This window comes from Gadus morhua, chromosome 20 (genome assembly GCF_902167405.1).
Source record: "Gadus morhua chromosome 20, gadMor3.0, whole genome shotgun sequence".
Lineage (NCBI taxonomy): Eukaryota > Metazoa > Chordata > Actinopteri > Gadiformes > Gadidae > Gadus > Gadus morhua.
In genome coordinates this window covers 365,001-381,340 of record NC_044067.1, presented here as the reverse complement: position 1 = coordinate 381,340, position 16,340 = coordinate 365,001, and the positions used below count along the sequence as shown (strand labels likewise).

The 16,340-nt window shown below is 48.8% G+C and overlaps 2 protein-coding genes across 9 annotated transcripts in view; both read right to left on the bottom strand.

Moving 5' to 3' along the window:
• Positions 1-2,138: 2,138 nt before the first annotated feature.
• Positions 2,139-12,325, bottom strand: grb14 (growth factor receptor-bound protein 14). Of its 2 annotated transcripts, XM_030344319.1 has the most exons (13): positions 11,841-12,325; positions 8,828-8,984; positions 7,976-8,097; positions 7,783-7,857; positions 7,539-7,676; positions 6,841-6,951; positions 6,593-6,688; positions 6,322-6,384; positions 5,664-5,780; positions 5,295-5,364; positions 4,520-4,607; positions 2,508-2,601; positions 2,139-2,333 (listed from the first exon to the last, which is right to left on the bottom strand). In XM_030344319.1, the coding sequence occupies exons 1-13, from the start codon at positions 11,901-11,903 to the stop codon at positions 2,187-2,189; spliced, it is 1,341 nt and encodes a 446-aa protein (XP_030200179.1). In that variant the 5' UTR covers positions 11,904-12,325; the 3' UTR covers positions 2,139-2,186. The 2 variants fall into 2 exon arrangements, with proteins under 2 accessions (XP_030200179.1, XP_030200180.1); XM_030344320.1 differs by lacking the exon at positions 6,322-6,384 and having other exon boundaries at positions 2,187-2,333.
• An 897-nt stretch (positions 12,326-13,222) lies between these two features.
• Positions 13,223-16,340, bottom strand: part of cobll1b (cordon-bleu WH2 repeat protein-like 1b) — a 26,626-nt gene continuing 23,508 nt past the window's right edge. For 6 of the 7 annotated variants that reach the window (XM_030343852.1, XM_030343854.1, XM_030343851.1 and 3 more), the window contains 2 exons: positions 14,602-16,340; positions 13,223-13,893 (listed from right to left, as the gene is read on the bottom strand). The exon at positions 14,602-16,340 is cut by the window's right edge and continues 225 nt beyond it. In XM_030343852.1, the coding sequence (XP_030199712.1) occupies positions 13,870-13,893; positions 14,602-16,340 (1,763 nt within the window). In that variant the 3' untranslated portion in view covers positions 13,223-13,869. The remainder of the gene's footprint in view (positions 13,894-14,601) is intronic. The other variant, XR_003974179.1, reaches the window with a different exon arrangement.

The following is a 16,340-nucleotide window of genomic DNA, read 5'->3' as shown; positions in this document are numbered from 1 at the left end:
TGGTCTAGGAGGCGGTTTGTGTGGTGGTGTGTGTGTAGTGGTGTGTGTAGTGGTCTAGGAGGTGTGTGTAGTGGTCTAGGAGGTGTGTGTAGTGGTCTAGGAGGCGGTTTGTGTGCTGGTGTGTGTGTAGTGGTGTGTGTAGTGGTCTAGGAGGTGTGTGTAGTGGTCTAGGAGGTGTGTGTAGTGGTCTAGGAGGCGGTTTGTGTGGTGGTGTGTGTGTAGTGGTGTGTGTAGTGGTCTAGGAGGTGTGTGTAGTGGTCTAGGAGGTGTGTGTGTGGTGGTCCGGGAGGCGCTGATAGGAGCGGGGAGCCCTCTCCTCCCTGGGAGAAGCTCCGGTGTTCCTGGTGAATGACTGGAGGCCGTTCGGTCGGTCCAGGAGCCGCTGAATACATAAGAGGCTCCAGCTGCCCTCCCCCACCCTGCAGCCTCACGCACATCAAGAAGAACACATCCAACACAACGTTTAGCACCAGACCTTGGATCCAGGGCTGCATTTAGGACCCTGCTCTGTGCACACCCCCCCCTGGATGAGAGAGAGAGAGAGAGAGAGAGAGAGAGAGAGAGAGCGAGAGAGAGAGAGAGAGAGAGAGAGAGAGAGAGAGAGAGAGAGAGAGAGAGAGGGGGGGGGGGGGGGGGGGGGGCAAAGACACCTTAAGATAAAAAACATCTGCCATTTCCGAGAATCATGGTGAATAAATTGCATAATGAATCGTTTTCATAATCCATAATATAAATGGTCCTGAAGGGTCTCAGAGCTGGCGTTGGGTGAAACCTCCATCGCCCATTTAACTGCTGTGGAGTCATTTGAAACGACTGACGCAGTTCCGTCTCCAGTAGCTTTGTTACTCCCCCACAATATTAACCATAAGAGATTTAAAGGTGAATCAATCCAAATTAGCCATACAGGATGCACTCATGCACTCACAGAGGTTTTCAAATGTTCACTCTATCTGTCATGTCGACGCAATTTATTGGAAACTCTTTGTTAATGAAGGAAGAAGGGTTAATGTGACATCTAGTGGTCAGAATTATGCTTACATTGGGATGAAAATCATTATAACGTGATCTGAAAAGCTTGTAAGCTTTGTATTGTCAAATGCAAACGTTTGAATTCAATAGATTCTCTATTAAGTAACCTTTAGATAAATTGTGTATTTTTAGACATAGGCCCCGCACCAAGGCGAAGTAAAACAAGTCAAAACGCTTTTTCGCAAACATTTTTCCTACACCTCAGAAAAATCATTTAAATTTTTTAATATTTATGCTTTTGTAAATTAGGCTTTTAAATAATCGAAAATATCAAGCATTGAGTCTGTGTCCATAGCGCTCACGTCATTAATACAACAGATAAAAACAGAAAAAAACACTGATTTAATTTTCACATTGATTTCAGATCTTTTTAATGTATACCTTAAACACCTCTGATTTCAATTCTATACTCACAAATGTGTCCCCCAAATCAAGCTCACAGAGTCCAATGTGTTTAAAAATGTAAACACACAGAAAAAGACTGAGATTATGTGCAAATAATTTCTTTGTCCATTGACCGCAGTTCTCAGGACATGCACAGTGACACAAAATAAACAAAAATACAGCATTTCTTCCTTGAGGATGAAAGTATTTAATTAATACCTGAACTCTAACAGATATGATATGATATATATATATATATATATATATATATATATATATATATATATATATATATATATATATATATATATATCATAACGGTGATTAACCAACAAGGTTAAATCCACCTGCTTGATTGACAGCTGGTTTTGACAGAAGCCAATAATGAAGTCAACATACAAAAATATATCATATATTTTATGACATAATATATAATCTATAGATACTGTGATGTTATACAGGCTTATACAGCAAATGATATAGATGAGATATTATATCTTCATATATGTTTTTATATATATATATATATATAGATACTTTACTGTCATACAGGGTTATACTGTACATAATATATATATATATATATATATGTATATATATATAACTATATATATATGTATATATATATATATATATATATATATATATATATATATATATATATATACATATATATATATATATATATATATATATATATATATGTATATATATATATATAGTTCTATAGTTCTATAGAGATCAGGGGCTTGAGTGCCCAGGTCCTGGCGGTGTCACAGGGCGAGCCGGGCGCAGTGATGTCTCAGCTGGCTGGGCAGGACCCCGCGGTTCAGCCGGTGGAAGTCCACCAGCTGGACCAGGTCAGCGAAGCGCGTCTGGCCGTCGTCAAGACTGTAGAACATCTCCCCATCATTGTCCGCCTAAAAACCATAGACACGCACGTTACTGGAGATTAATGTCAAAGCATTAAAGCTAATGTAGAGCATTAAAGCTCATGTAAAAGCATGAAAGCTACATTTACAAGTATTGAAGTCTAATATTAAAGTATTCACAGTAGATGTTATAGTATTAAAGCTACATGTAAAAGAACCCACAGGTAGGATCTGGAAGTGTCTGATCCTCTGCAGGTGACACAGTGACAGGACAAACGTGTTGGGGTTGCTTTGGCTGTCCCTCAGCAGGAACAATCTGAGGACCGAATTCATTCAGAAACACATAAGTCCTCTAAAGTAGCCTGCCTGACATTGATTCTTGAATTCAAATGTTGACTAAATGACTTTCATCATTTTTTTGTCATGTTAATGGTAAATATTTTTTTCATTTATTGTATGTATTTCATAGAACAGCATTTTCCGCCCTCCATTTAATGCTTTGTTGGAAACATTAATACATTTCTGAAATGACGACAGTGACACCTAGAGGTCATTTGGCAAAATAAGTATTTTTGCTTAGAAATAAAACGTGGAAAGAAATACCAAGATACTGTTTTTCAACCTGATTAGAACTCTAGTCATTCTTTGATTCATTCATTTTTTTGGTTGTTTTATTCCTAACCCAGATATATATTCTTTCTTTGAACTTTTGGATAATTTTTCCTCGAGTCTAATTATTTGGATAATTTTTCCTCGAGTCTAATTATTAATTCATCCCAGTCCTTGGTGGAAAACAATTTACTCAGTGTGACTGAATAACAGCCTTAAAATAAAATAAGATATTTAGGATATATAATGCAGCATAATCTAGTTTTAGAAAATTACTGCTAGATGTTAGTTTCAAATTTGTATTTTCAATATATGCACGACATTGATAGCAGGGGTGGTCATTATCCTTTAATTTTTTTTCTCCAGCATGATTTGAGCTTGACATACTGTAGTGCTCACTCCTCCAACCGGATGTGAGCTCATCATACTGTAGTGTTAACACCTCCAGCAGGATGTGAGCTCATCATAGTGTAGTGTTAACACCTCCAGCAGGATGTGAGCTCATCATACTGTAGTGTTCAAACCTCCAGCAGGATGTGAGCTCATTACACTGTAGTGTTCACACCTCCAGCAGGATGTGAGCTCATTACACTGTAGTGTTCACACCTCCAGCAGGATGTGAGCTCATTACACTGTAGAGTTCACACCTCCAGCAGGATTTGAGCTCATTACACTGTAGAGTTCACGCCTCCAGCAGGATGTGAGCTCATTACACTGTAGTGTTAAACCCTCCAGCAGGATGTGAGCTCATTACACTGTAGTGTTCACACCTCCAGCAGGATGTGAGGTCATTACACTGTAGTGTTCACACCACCAGCAGGATGTGAGCTAGCCTCTGTTAGCCATCAGGCATTACAGTTCTGTCGTAGGTCTACTCACTGCATCAGTACTGGCATGCTCTTGTTCAGTGTAGCCTAATCCTAAACAAACACATCTTTCCACCATAGGTTTCTGTTAACATTTGCAATTCGCCGTTTGGAGCTAATAAAATCAGCTAGAGCTGCAGCTGTTTTCCCTCTGAAATCCTCTACGGCTAAAGGCGTTCAGCTTCTTAGGGGTCATCTTGCTAGGCTTCAGCTCGTTAGGGTCAGCTTGTTAGGGTCAGCTTGTTAGGCTTCAGCTCGTTAGGGTCAGCTCGTTAGGGTCAGCTCATTAGGGGGCAGCTCGTAAGGGGTCAGCTCGTTAGGGTCAGATCGTTAGGGTTCAGCTCGTTAGTGTCGGCTCGATAGGGGTCAACTCATCAGGGTCAGCTCGTTATGGGTCAGCTCGTTAGGGTCGGCTCGTTAAGATTAGCTTGTTAGACGTCAGTTCGTTAGGGTCAGCTCGTTAGGGTCGGCATGTGAGGGTCAGCTCGTTAGGCTTAAGCTCATTAGGGGTCAGCTCATTAGGGCTCAGTTCGTAAGGGTCAGCTCGTTAGGATCGGCTCGTTAGGGTTCAGTTTATTAGGGGTCAGTTCGTTAGGGTCAGTTCGTTAGGGTTCAGCTCGTTAGCGTCAGCTTGTTAGGTGTCAGCTCGTTAGGATCGGCTCATTAGGGTCAGTTCGTTAGGGTCAGCATGTTAGGGGTCAGCTTGTTAGTGTCGGCTCGTTGTGGTTGGCTCGTTAGTGGTCTCTCCAGGGGTCTCACCCGTCCACCTGGCCCTGCTGGATGATCAGGCGCTGGGCCTCGTCCCGGGACAGCTGGCCATGGAACCACGGCTGGGTCTGGTGGAGAGCTGCAGCGACCAGGGACCCAGGTCAGACAAGGAGGAGACAGGGAGGGAGACAGAGGGAGAGACAGACAGGGAGGGACAGACAGGGAGACAGACAGACAGACAAACAGGGAGTCCGAGGGAGATACAGACAGGGAGAGACAGACAGTCAGACAGGGATACAGAGGGAGAGACAGACAGGGATACAGAGGGAGAGACAGACAGGGAGACAGAGGGAGAGACAGACAGGGAGACAGAGGGAGAGACAGACAGGGAGACAGAGGGAGAGACAGACAGGGAGACAGGGAGACAGAGGGAGAGACAGACAGAGAGGGAGACAGAGGGAGAGACAGACAGGGAGTGACAGACAGACAGACAGGGAGAGACAGACAGCCAGCCAGACAGACAGAGGGAGAGACAGACAGGGAGACAGGGAGTCAGAGGGAGAGACAGACAGGGAGAGACAGACAGGGAGACAGGGAGACAGAGGGAGATACAGACAGGGAGACAGGGAGACAGAGGGAGAGAAAGACAGGGAGAGACAGACAGGGAGACAGAGGGAGAGACAGAGGGAGAGACAGACAGACAGACAGACAGACAGACAGACAGACAGACAGACAGACAGACAGACAGACAGACAGACAGACAGTCAGACAGAGAGAGAGAGACAGAGAGAGACAGAGAGAGACAGAGAGAGGGAGGCTGGTTTACCCATGCTCATCATTGAGCCCTGGGAGGTGGACGGGCTGCCGTAGGAACTAAAGCGATGCCAGCTTTTCCTCTAAAGGAAGAACAACAAGATATACAATAAAATAAACATAAATATCAAAATATGTATGCTAAAATTTACATAAATAATCAAAGATAGATGATAAATTGTCAATATATACCAAAATATAAAGACATAACAAAATAAACATAATAAAATATACATAATAGAATAAATATAACAAGTTCTTGCGAAATGTTCACAAACAAGAACAAGAGGTATCCACAAATATACTGTGAATACCTAATAAATGATGAACAAATGATAACAATAATGTACGTATAGGCTCAAGGTTCTAATGAGTTACTGACCCTCCAGGATAGCCCCTCCTCCACTGCCACGCAGAGAGCCTCCGACGGGTTCTGGATGACGCGGCTCCTCTGCCCCGAGAAATCCATGGCGACCAGGGAACTCTCAGATATGCTCCTCTGAAGGCGGAACGATGCGTGCATACAGGGACACGGTTACAATGACTTCAGCTGGCGGAGCGCTTTGACCGAGGTTCTGCCGCCCCCTAGTGTCCAGATAACGTAAGGCCATTCCATTTCTAAAATATTCAGAATGCGGCCATTCAGATGGGGGGAGGTCACCACCTTGACACCACCTTGACACCACCATGACACCACCATGACACAAACCTGACACCAACCTGACACCACCATGACACCAACCTGACACCACCTTGACACCACCATGACACCACCATGACACCACCTTGACACCACCATGCCACCACCATGACACCACCATGACACCACCATGACACCACCATGACACCACCTTGACACCACCATGATGCCACCTTGACACCACCATGACACCACCATGATACCACCATTACACCAACATTACACCACCATGATACCACGCTGACACCGCCATGACACCACCATGACACCACCTTGCTGCCCAGGGCCTCTCCTTCAGGCATGTGAAGAAGAGTTCCCATCGATGCCTCCTCTGACCTACCATAGGCGAGGCTTTCTGTTTCTGATGAGGTTGGAGGAAGTTCTGGTAGAGCTGCAACCCATACTGTAACACAGGCAACAACAAACACCATACATATGCTGTAGAAACACCAGAGAGAGAGAGAGACAGACAGACAGACAGACAGACAGACAGACAGACAGACAGACAGACAGACAGACAGACAGACAGACAGACACACAGACACACAGACAGACAGACAGACAGACAGACAGACAGACAGACAGACAGACAGACAGACAGACAGACAGACCTTGAGGAGGCGCAGGGCTGTGATCCAGCAGGTCCTTGACTGCTGGTCGTCTGCACAGAGCATCTTCATGTTCCTGGAGGAGCCGGACTCTGACGCCTGGACCACACGTAGTCATGGAAACAAAGAGGGAGTTCCTTCTTCTAGAAGAGCCTGTTCTTAACATGCAGGCCTCACGGTCTCTGCAGTGCCAAAGGCCGCAAAGTTGTTGAGAAATTATTAAAGCAGCAGCGACTTCAAAGTGAAGTTACCTTGAGACAGAAGCCAAAATCTGTGGGCGCCCCTTGGAGCTTCCTGGCTGACAGCAGGGAGTACACATCGCTGTCCCTGAACTCGGCCAGGACCTGGAGGTGTCTGGGCTCCTTGAGCAGGGGAGAAGAACACACCTTTATGATCTGATACTCATATCCCATCTCGAAATAGATCTGTTGCCTTTGATCTATAGCAGATCTATAGTAGTATATATTTATGTCTATGCATAGTATAGTCGCTTGTAAAGCATAGTCAATAGTATAATATATTCAGTAGCATAGCATAGTTACTAGCATAGTATAGTCACTAGCACAGCATAGTCACTAGCATAGCATAGTTACTACCATAGTATAGTCACTAGCACAGCATAGTCACTAGCATAGCATAGTTACTACCATAGCATAGTCACTAGCACAGCATAGTCACTAGCATAGCATAGTTACTACCATAGTATAGTCACTAGCACAGCATAGTCACTAGCATAGCATAGTTACTACCGTAGTATAGTTACTACCATAGCATAGTCACTAGCATAGCATAGTCTGTAGCATGGCATGGGTTCTACCATAGCATAGTCACTAGTACAGAATAGTCAGTAGCCTAGCATACTCAATAGCACAGTTTAGTTATAGCATAGCATAGTCACTATCACAGTAGTCACTAGGATAGGATTTCCTCTGCTTATGTATTCACCAACCTTTGAAGTTCCCTTATTAGAGAAATATAGTCCGGATCTTCTCAAGACAAAGTATAACCTCTTCCAGGTTTTCCTGGCCTGCTCTTTGGCATGGAGGTACCCATGGATCTCTGGACACATGCTGGAGTTCAGAAAGGTCTGCGTGGGTGGAGAGAGAACATCTCAAACCACCTGTAGGACCGGGAACTTAAACGCCAAAGAACAGAACCACATAAAACAACAGGAAGCGCATGAGAGGAAGGACCTGGATGAGCTGAGAAGGATCCATCAGCCCGTTGGTCTCATTGGAGACGGACACCATGTGGTCTGGGAAGAAGTCCTGGGGACGGAGCAGTGGTCATGCAGCATTAATTCACCCCGAAGCAGCTCAGATCCCGGGTCAAATACATTCAAGAAGACAGAGCAGGTGGAGGCACTGTGGGGCACGGCAGGCTCACCAGAGGAGTCCTGAAGAACTCGTACTTGGCGTAGTTCTTCCTGAAGCACAAGCGGCTCTCTGTGTCCATCCCCCAGCTCGACAGGACCTCCATGACCGCCTCATGGTCCTCTATCGTCCTCTCTGACGGACGCAGGAGGAACCCTTAATGGTTAGGCCTTCTCCTCTGCTGTGAGGCGTGTGGGGCAGTTGAGCTGGACCGTTCGGTTCCAGAGGTGGAACCAAAAGGTACCATGACTCTTTGTAGAAGTGAGACTAAGATGAAAAGAGTGAGGATGCCCATTTTTCTAAATCCCAACCGCATGCACTGTAACACACACTGTAACATGTTACCAAACACGGTAACATGTTACCATACGTGCTATGTTACATGTTACCATACACTGTAACATGTTACCAAACATGCACTGTAACATGTAACCATACACTGTAAAATGTTACCATACGTGCAATTTTACATTTTACCATACACTGTAATATGTTACTAAACATGCACTGTAACATGTTAGCATACACTGTAACATGTAACCATACACTATAACATGTTACCATACATGCAATGTCACATTTTACCATACACTGTAATATGTTACCAAACATGCACTGGAACATGTTACCATACACTGTAAACATATAAAACCAAGTGTATATATTATATAGACATATTGATCTAGACTGGGAAAGGTTTGGCTGTGATGGGACTAATTGGACAGAAGGTAAATGGCACTAAAGATGCTGGGATGTTGGTTGTCCTGGCGATGCGATGCGTTCTCATGCCTCACCAGGTGAAACATGCCTAAAATGGGACCAGCGGCACATGACCAGCGCTGTGTGGTAGGCGACAGAACCTTACCCATGTCAAGATGTGGCAGGTGTTCAAACAGCGTCCAGCAGTGGTCGTCAATGCAGCAGTTCTTCATGATGAACATCTGGCAGATGTCCCGGGCGGACACGCCCCTTTCCACCTCCACCGCCCGGCTACTGTTGTCCTCGTTGAACACTTTGATCACCTGCAGCACCAAAAACACCTTCAGGTGGACTCATAGTTGCAACCAACACCTTCAGTTGGACTCATAGCACCACCAACACCTTCAGGTTGACTCATAGCACCACCAACCGCCTCAGGTGGACTGATAGCACCACCAACACCTTCAGGTGAACTCATAGCACCACCAACACCTTCAGGTGGACTCATAGCACCACCAACACCTTCAGATGGACTCATAGCACCACCAACAGCTTCAGGTGGAGTCATAGCACCACCAACAGCTTCAGGTGGACTCATAGAGCTGTAGGGACAGGAGCTCCTACCATTAAATAGAAACAGATCAATGCACAAGACAGAGACTCCCTCCTGACTGAGGTTCAGCTCCCAGCCCATGTGACCGGTAGCCATGGAGACCAGGTTATTACCATAGCTACTACCCTGTTAATTACCCTAGCTACTACCCTGTTTATTACCCTAGCTACTGCACTGGTTATTACCCTAGCTACTACCCTGTTTATTACCCTAGCTACTACCCTGTTTATTACCCTAGCTACTTCACTGGTTATTACCCTAGCTACTGCACTGGTTATTACTAGAGCTGTCAAGCGATTAAAATATTTAATCGTGATTAATCACATTAATGTCATAGTTAACTCTAATTAATCGCGATTAATCGCAAATTATTTTTCTATGCTAAATATCCCTTGATTTTTTTGTCCCATAATTCTTCTCATTTTAATTTTCTTATCAACATGGTGAAGTGCATCGGCTTGCCTTGTGCAAATGATTTTTTATTGATAACAACATTGGCATATACACTGATCAAAACAGGACGATACAAAAAAAGAGCCTATAGTGCAATTAAACGACTGCTTTGAACAAATGTCATTTGAACATAGCAGTCAGGCTACTGCTTATTTGTTTTGAGCCAAAGAAAAAAAAAAAAAAAAGTTTTTTTTTTTTTTGTTATAAAATAATTGCGTTAATCGCGCGATAAAAAATTTAACGCCGTTAAATTTGGTTTGCGTTAACGCCGTTAATAACGCGTTTAACTGACAGCTCTAGTTATTACCCTAGCTACTACCGTGGTTATTACCCTAGCTACTACCCTGGTTATTACCCTAGCTACTACCCTGGTTATTACCCTAGCTACTGCACTGGTTAATACCAGGTGTCTCTACTCACCACTAGAGTAGGGGGCTAACCCCGGTGTCTCTACTCACCACTAGAGTAAGGGGCTAACCCGGTGTCTGTACCCCTCACCACTAGAGTAGGGGGCTAACCCGGTGTCTGTACCCCTCACCACTAGAGTAGGGGGCTAACCCGGTGTCTGTACCACTCATCACTAGAGTAGGGGGCTAACCCCGGTGTCTGTACTCACCACTAGAGTAGGGGGCTAACCCCGGTGTCTGTACTCACCACTAGAGTAGGGGGCTAACCCCGGTGTCTGTACCCCTCACCACTAGAGTAGGGGGCTAACCCCGGTGTCTCTACTCACCACTAGAGTAGGGGGCTAACCCCGGTGTCTGTACCCCTCACCACTAGAGTAGGGGGCTAACCCCGGTGTCTGTACTCACCACTAGAGTAGGGGGCTAACCCCGGTGTCTCTACTCACCACTAGAGTAGGGGGCTAACCCCGGTGTCTCTACTCACCACTAGAGTAGGGGGCTAACCCCGGTGTCTCTACTCACCACTAGAGTAAGGGGCTAACCCGGTGTCTGTACCCCTCACCACTAGAGTAGGGGGCTAACCCCGGTGTCTGTACCCCTCACCACTAGAGTAGGGGGCTAACCCGGTGTCTGTACCCCTCATCACTAGAGTAGGGGGCTAACCCCGGTGTCTGTACCCCTCACCACTAGAGTAGGGGGCTAACCCCGGTGTCTCTACTCATCACTAGAGTAGGGGGCTAACCCGGTGTCTGTACCCCTCATCACTAGAGTAGGGGGCTAAACCCGGTGTCTCTACTCATCACTAGAGTAGGGGGCTAACCCGGTGTCTGTACCCCTCATCACTAGAGTAGGGGGCTAACCCCGGTGTCTCTACTCATCACTAGAGTAGGGGGCTAACCCCGGTGTCTGTACCCCTCATCACTAGAGTAGGGGGCTAACCCCGGTGTCTCTACTCACCACTAGAGTAGGGGGCTAACCCGGTGTCTGTACCCCTCATCACTAGAGTAGGGGGCTAACCCCGGTGTCTCTACTCATCACTAGAGTAGGGGGCTAACCCCGGTGTCTCTACTCACCACTAGAGTAGGGGGCTAACCCGGTGTCTGTACCCCTCACCACTAGAGTAGGGGGCTAACCCCGGTGTCTGTACCCCTCACCACTAGAGTAGGGGGCTAACCCCGGTGTCTCTACTCATCACTAGAGTAGGGGGCTAACCCCGGTGTCTCTACTCACCACTAGAGTAGGGGGCTAACCCCGGTGTCTGTACCCCTCACCACTAGAGTAGGGGGCTAACCCGGTGTCTGTACCCCTCACCACTAGAGTAGGGGGCTAACCCGGTGTCTGTACCCCTCACCACTAGAGTAGGGGGCTAACCCGGTAAAAACCTTCTTTTTGGCACCACCATTTTGACCCATTACCAGTTAACAAAAATCCACATTTGACGAGGACTCGAATAACCACGACTCAAAAGACAATAACGTCCAGAGTGCTGTACCTGATTTATTCCCCTTATTGATAAGGTATCGTCATACCCACTGTACCTTATTGATACCCTTATTGATAAGATACCCTCATACCCGCTGTACCTTATTGATACCCTTATTGATAAGATACCCTCATACCCGCTGTACCTTATTGATACCCTTATTGATAAGATACCCTCATACCCTCTGTACCTTATTGATACCCTTATTGATAAGATACCCTCATACCCGCTTCTGAAGACTGAGAGGAGTGATGGCTGGTAGGGTGACTCTTCTGGCTCCGAAATTCATCCTTTTCCTCTGGATAAAGCGTCAATGTAAGGACCAAGATCCATATATGATGTTGATAAGGAGTATCCGAGGAGATCAGGCTACCGCGTACTGGACCGGCTATCCCCCATGACGTTGGGGTAACAGAAACCCTGGAGTGACTTCCAGACAGTGGTGGTGTGAGAAACGACACACAACCAGTTTCCCCCAGAAAACAAACTCCTCCTACGTCCTTGAAAAGGTTCAAACTTTTTTCCTGTTCTCTTCCTGGAAAGACACTTCTCATAAACAAGATAACAGGAGTTCTCATGGTGAAAGCTTACCAACGAGGTCAGAAAGAGCAGGCCTCTCCACCAAGGGCACCTCTCAGGCGCTGAGCACCTTCATTGGCTGCAGGTGACTGGAGACACCAGGCCTGCAGCACACGCCTCAACAACATCCAGCGGCATGACGTCTGTCTGTCCATCTCCTCCACCACAGCCCCTCCCGTCGGCTCCACCCGTCGGCTCCACCCGTCGGCTCCACCCGCAGTGCGGACAACCCAGGGAGGTGCAGTGGGAGGTGCAGTGGGAGGCAGTGGGAGGTGTACTGGGAGGCAGTGGGAGGTGTAGTGGGAGGCAGTGGGAGGTGTAGTGGGAGGCAGTGGGAGGCAGTGGGAGGTGTAGTGGGAGGCAGTGGGAGGTGTACTGGGAGGCAGTGGGAGGTGCAGTGGGAGGCAGTGGGAGGTGCAGTGGGTGTGGTGTAGTGTTGTAAGCAGTTAGACAGGTGTTGTATCAGTCACTTTAGAAGGTCCTTATCAGAACCACATTCCTGCTAGCCGGCCTTGAGTCCTTTGTGCAGAGGCTCTGCTGAAGGAGGCTTCAGGCTGCAGCGTTGCTCTGGGCTGTGTGCTGCCTCTCACTCTGTTCGTCTGCAGACTCACAGAACTGCTTCCTCCCACACAGAACCACTTCCTCCCATCTGAAACGTGACCTCCAACCCATGCAGTCGTTCACACGTCCTGCTTGTGTTTCAGCATCTTCTGTCCTCTCTCTCCTACCCCTACCCTTACCCCTAACCCTAACCCCTAACCTTGCGTGTGTTTCAGTATTTCCTGTCCTCTCTCTCCTACCCCTAACCCTAACCCTGACCCTAACCCTGCTTGTGTTTCAGTATTTCCTGTCCTCTTTCTCCTATCCTTATTAAGAGACATAAAGCTGTGCAACATTCTGAGACAAGCTTTTGAAATGAGGGCTTGAGGTAAAATGATGTGTTGAGGGAAGAGTGGTTGAGCCAATAGGGAAACTCTGTTTGGTAGCAGACCGTTATCATTGCCAAAGTAACTTCCAAGAAGATAACAATGTTTTTCACGTAATCTTTATTAATGTCAACCCTTCTCTATAGAATCAGAGTCAGATTTTACATATCAGTATGTTTGCACATAGCTTAACCAAGAACCATCCTTTTTATATTAAAATACATATTTGAAGTGATCACTGAGGAAAATAAAACAGTTTAGTACCATAACCCATGCTGGCTACAACATCTCCAGCTTAATTAGTCATTATCATCAGTACTGCGGTCGCTTGACCCTTCAAATCAACATCTAAGGACACTAAATAAAAGAATAAAGTTATTTTTAAATTATGTTTTTTTCCAAATAGAATAATATTCTCAGATAATGTTGTGCGAAGAAAAAAAACAAACAGCAGTGAATAATAAATGTGCCTTCCTTTCATTTGTATAATAATAATGTATAGTTATTCAGAATGTATAACCTTTCGGTTATTCATAATGTATAACCAAACAGTTATTTAAAATCATAATATATAACCAGTTATTCATAATGTCTAACCATACAGTTATTTAAAATCATAATATATAACCAGTTATTCATAATGTCTAACCATCAGTTATTTAAAATCATAATATATAACCAGTTATTCATAATGTCTAACCATACAGTTATTGCTAAGGGGGTGAGGAAGAGGTCGAGGAAGGTGTGTTTTCAGGGCCTGCTGGGCGACTCCACCTGACAGGTAAAGTAGAGAAGAACTCATTAAGACAGACAGACAGACAGACAGACAGACAGACAGAGACACAGACAGACAGAGACACAGACAGACAGAGACACAGACAGACAGACAGACAGACAGACAGACAGACAGACAGACAGACAGACAGAGACACAGACAGACAGACAGACAGACAGACACACAGACAGACAGACAGACAGAGACACAGACAGACAGAGAGACAGACAGACAGACAGACAGACAGACAGACAGAGACACAGACAGACAGACAGACAGACAGACAGACAGACAGACAGACAGACAGAGACACAGACAGACAGACAGACAGACAGACAGACAGAGACACAGACAGACAGAGACACAGACAGACAGACAGACAGACAGACAGACAGACAGACAGACAGACAGACAGACAGACAGACAGAAAGAGAGAGAGACAGACAGACAGACAGACAGACAGACAGACAGACAGACAGACAGACAGACAGACAGACAGACAGACAGACAGACAGACAGACAGACAGACAGACAGACAGAGATTCTAACTCCGCCTTGCGGAGAGAAAATAAAAAGACAAAGAACAAACAAACAGGACCTAAGAGATACAATCGATCAATAACCAGACATCGAGGAATACCTTAGGTTATAATGCCTGAAGGTAACTCTAATGACACTGAGAGACAGGCCTCCCGATCCACGCTCACCTGGCTGCTGGTCAGGTCCGGGGAGAACGGCGGCAAGGTCGGGGAGGCCGGAGAGGCTGAGGCCTGGGAGGCTGCGGTTGAAGAGGCTAAGGCCGGGGAGGCTAAGGCCGGGGAGGCTGAGGCCGGAGTGGCTGAGGCCGGGGAGGCTGAGGCCGGGGAGGCTGAGGCCGGAGTGGCTGAGGCCGGGGAGGCTGAGGCCGGGGAGGCTGAGGACGGAGGGGCTGAGGCCGGGGAGGCTGTGGCTGGGGAGGCTGAGGCCGGGGAGGCTGCGGCTGGGGAGGCTGAGGCTGGGGAGGCTGAGGCCGGGGAGGCTGAGGCCGGGGAGGCTGAGGCCGGAGTGGCTGAGGCCGGGGAGGCTGAGGCCGGGGGGGCTGAGGCCGGGGAGGCTGAGGAAGGAGGGGCTGAGGCCGGGGAGGCTGCGGCTGGGGAGGCTGAGGCCGGGGAGGCTGAGGCCGGGGAGGCTGAGGCCGGGGGGGCTGAGGCCGGGGGGGCTGAGGCCTGGGAGGCTGCAGAGGCAGAGGCCAGGGAGGCTGAGGCCTGGGAGGCTGCGGCTGGGGAGGCTGAGGCCGGGGACGCTGAGGCCTTGGACAGTGACTGGGTCCTCCTCACGGCGGAGGACACGGCCTGGGCGAAGCGGGACGGGGTGGAGGGGGTGTAGGGGCGGGGCGCCGTGAAGCTCCTCAGCTTGTCCAGGCTCAGCCCCGCGGTGGGCCCCCGCGACGCCCAGCCGCCCTGCCGAGGGGAGCCAGGGCCCCCCACGCCCCGGCCACCCGCAGCAGGGCCCTCAACAGCAGGGCCCCCCACACTCTCTGGGCCCTGCATGCCGGAGGGGGGGGCAGGAGGAGGGGCCTCGGCGGGGCGGGCCCCTGGGAGGGAGCTGAGCCTCCTCACCGCCGCAGAGCTGAGGGCGGGGGCGGTGCCGAGCGGGGGCCGGCGGAAGGACCCGGGCTTGGGTTTGGTCAGGGGCGGAACCTTCGCTTGCTTGACCGCACTGTGATTGGTCTGCTGAGGCAGAGGAGGGGGGCTGACAGCTGCGGTGCTGCCGGGGTCTCCTGCTGCCGCTCCAGGGGTCAGGAGGCCGTCCTGCTCCTCCGGCGGGGGAGGCAGCCCCCCCTGTATGTCTGGGTGGAGGGCCCCGGGTGGAGGCAGCCCCCCCTGTGCGTCTGGGTGGAGGGCCCCTGGTGGAGGCAGCCCCCCCTGTGCGTCTGGGTGGAGGGCCCCGGGTGGAGGCAGCCCCCCCTGTGCGTCTGGGTGGAGGGCCCCGGGTGGAGGCAGCCCCCCCTGTGCGTCTGGGTCGAGGGCCCCGGGTGGAGGAGGCGGCGGTTGCAGCGTCAGCTCCACCTCAAAGAACCGGAGCTTCTCCAGAGACTTCTGGGGCACGATGGTGTAGGTGGTCATGCCCACCTTGGGGATGTAGTCCCTCGTCAGCTCGTTAGAGGGTTTAGGCTTCACCTCAGCGTCAGGGGCCCGGCCAGACGGGAGCCCCCACGCTGAGGGGCCGCGGGGGGGGGCGGGGTCCGGGAGGGGGCACTCCTCAACGGCCTCGCCTCTCCGTGACCCCGGCGATCCAGCAGGAACAGGCAGGGGAGGGGCTGCTGCCTCTCTTGGTGGAGCAGGAACAGGCAGGGGAGGGGCTGCTGCCTCTCTTGGTGGAGCAGGAACAGGAAGGGGAGGGGCTGCTGCCTCTCTTGGTGGGGCAGGAACAGGAAGGGGAGGGGCTGCTGCCTCTCTTGGTGGAG

Excerpts from the sequence above, each read along its gene's own strand:
- grb14 (XM_030344319.1), bottom strand. The coding sequence starts at position 11,903 with ATGAATTTCGGAGCCAGAAGAGTCACCCTACCAGCCATCACTCCTCTC. Across the intron at positions 6,952-7,538 it reads CTAATAAGGGAACTTCAAAG|GAGCCCAGACACCTCCAGGT; the intron begins GTTGGTGAATAC and ends CCCCTGCTCAAG. Across the intron at positions 6,385-6,592 it reads CAGCCCTGCGCCTCCTCAAG|TATGGGTTGCAGCTCTACCA; the intron begins GTCTGTCTGTCT and ends CCTGTGTTACAG.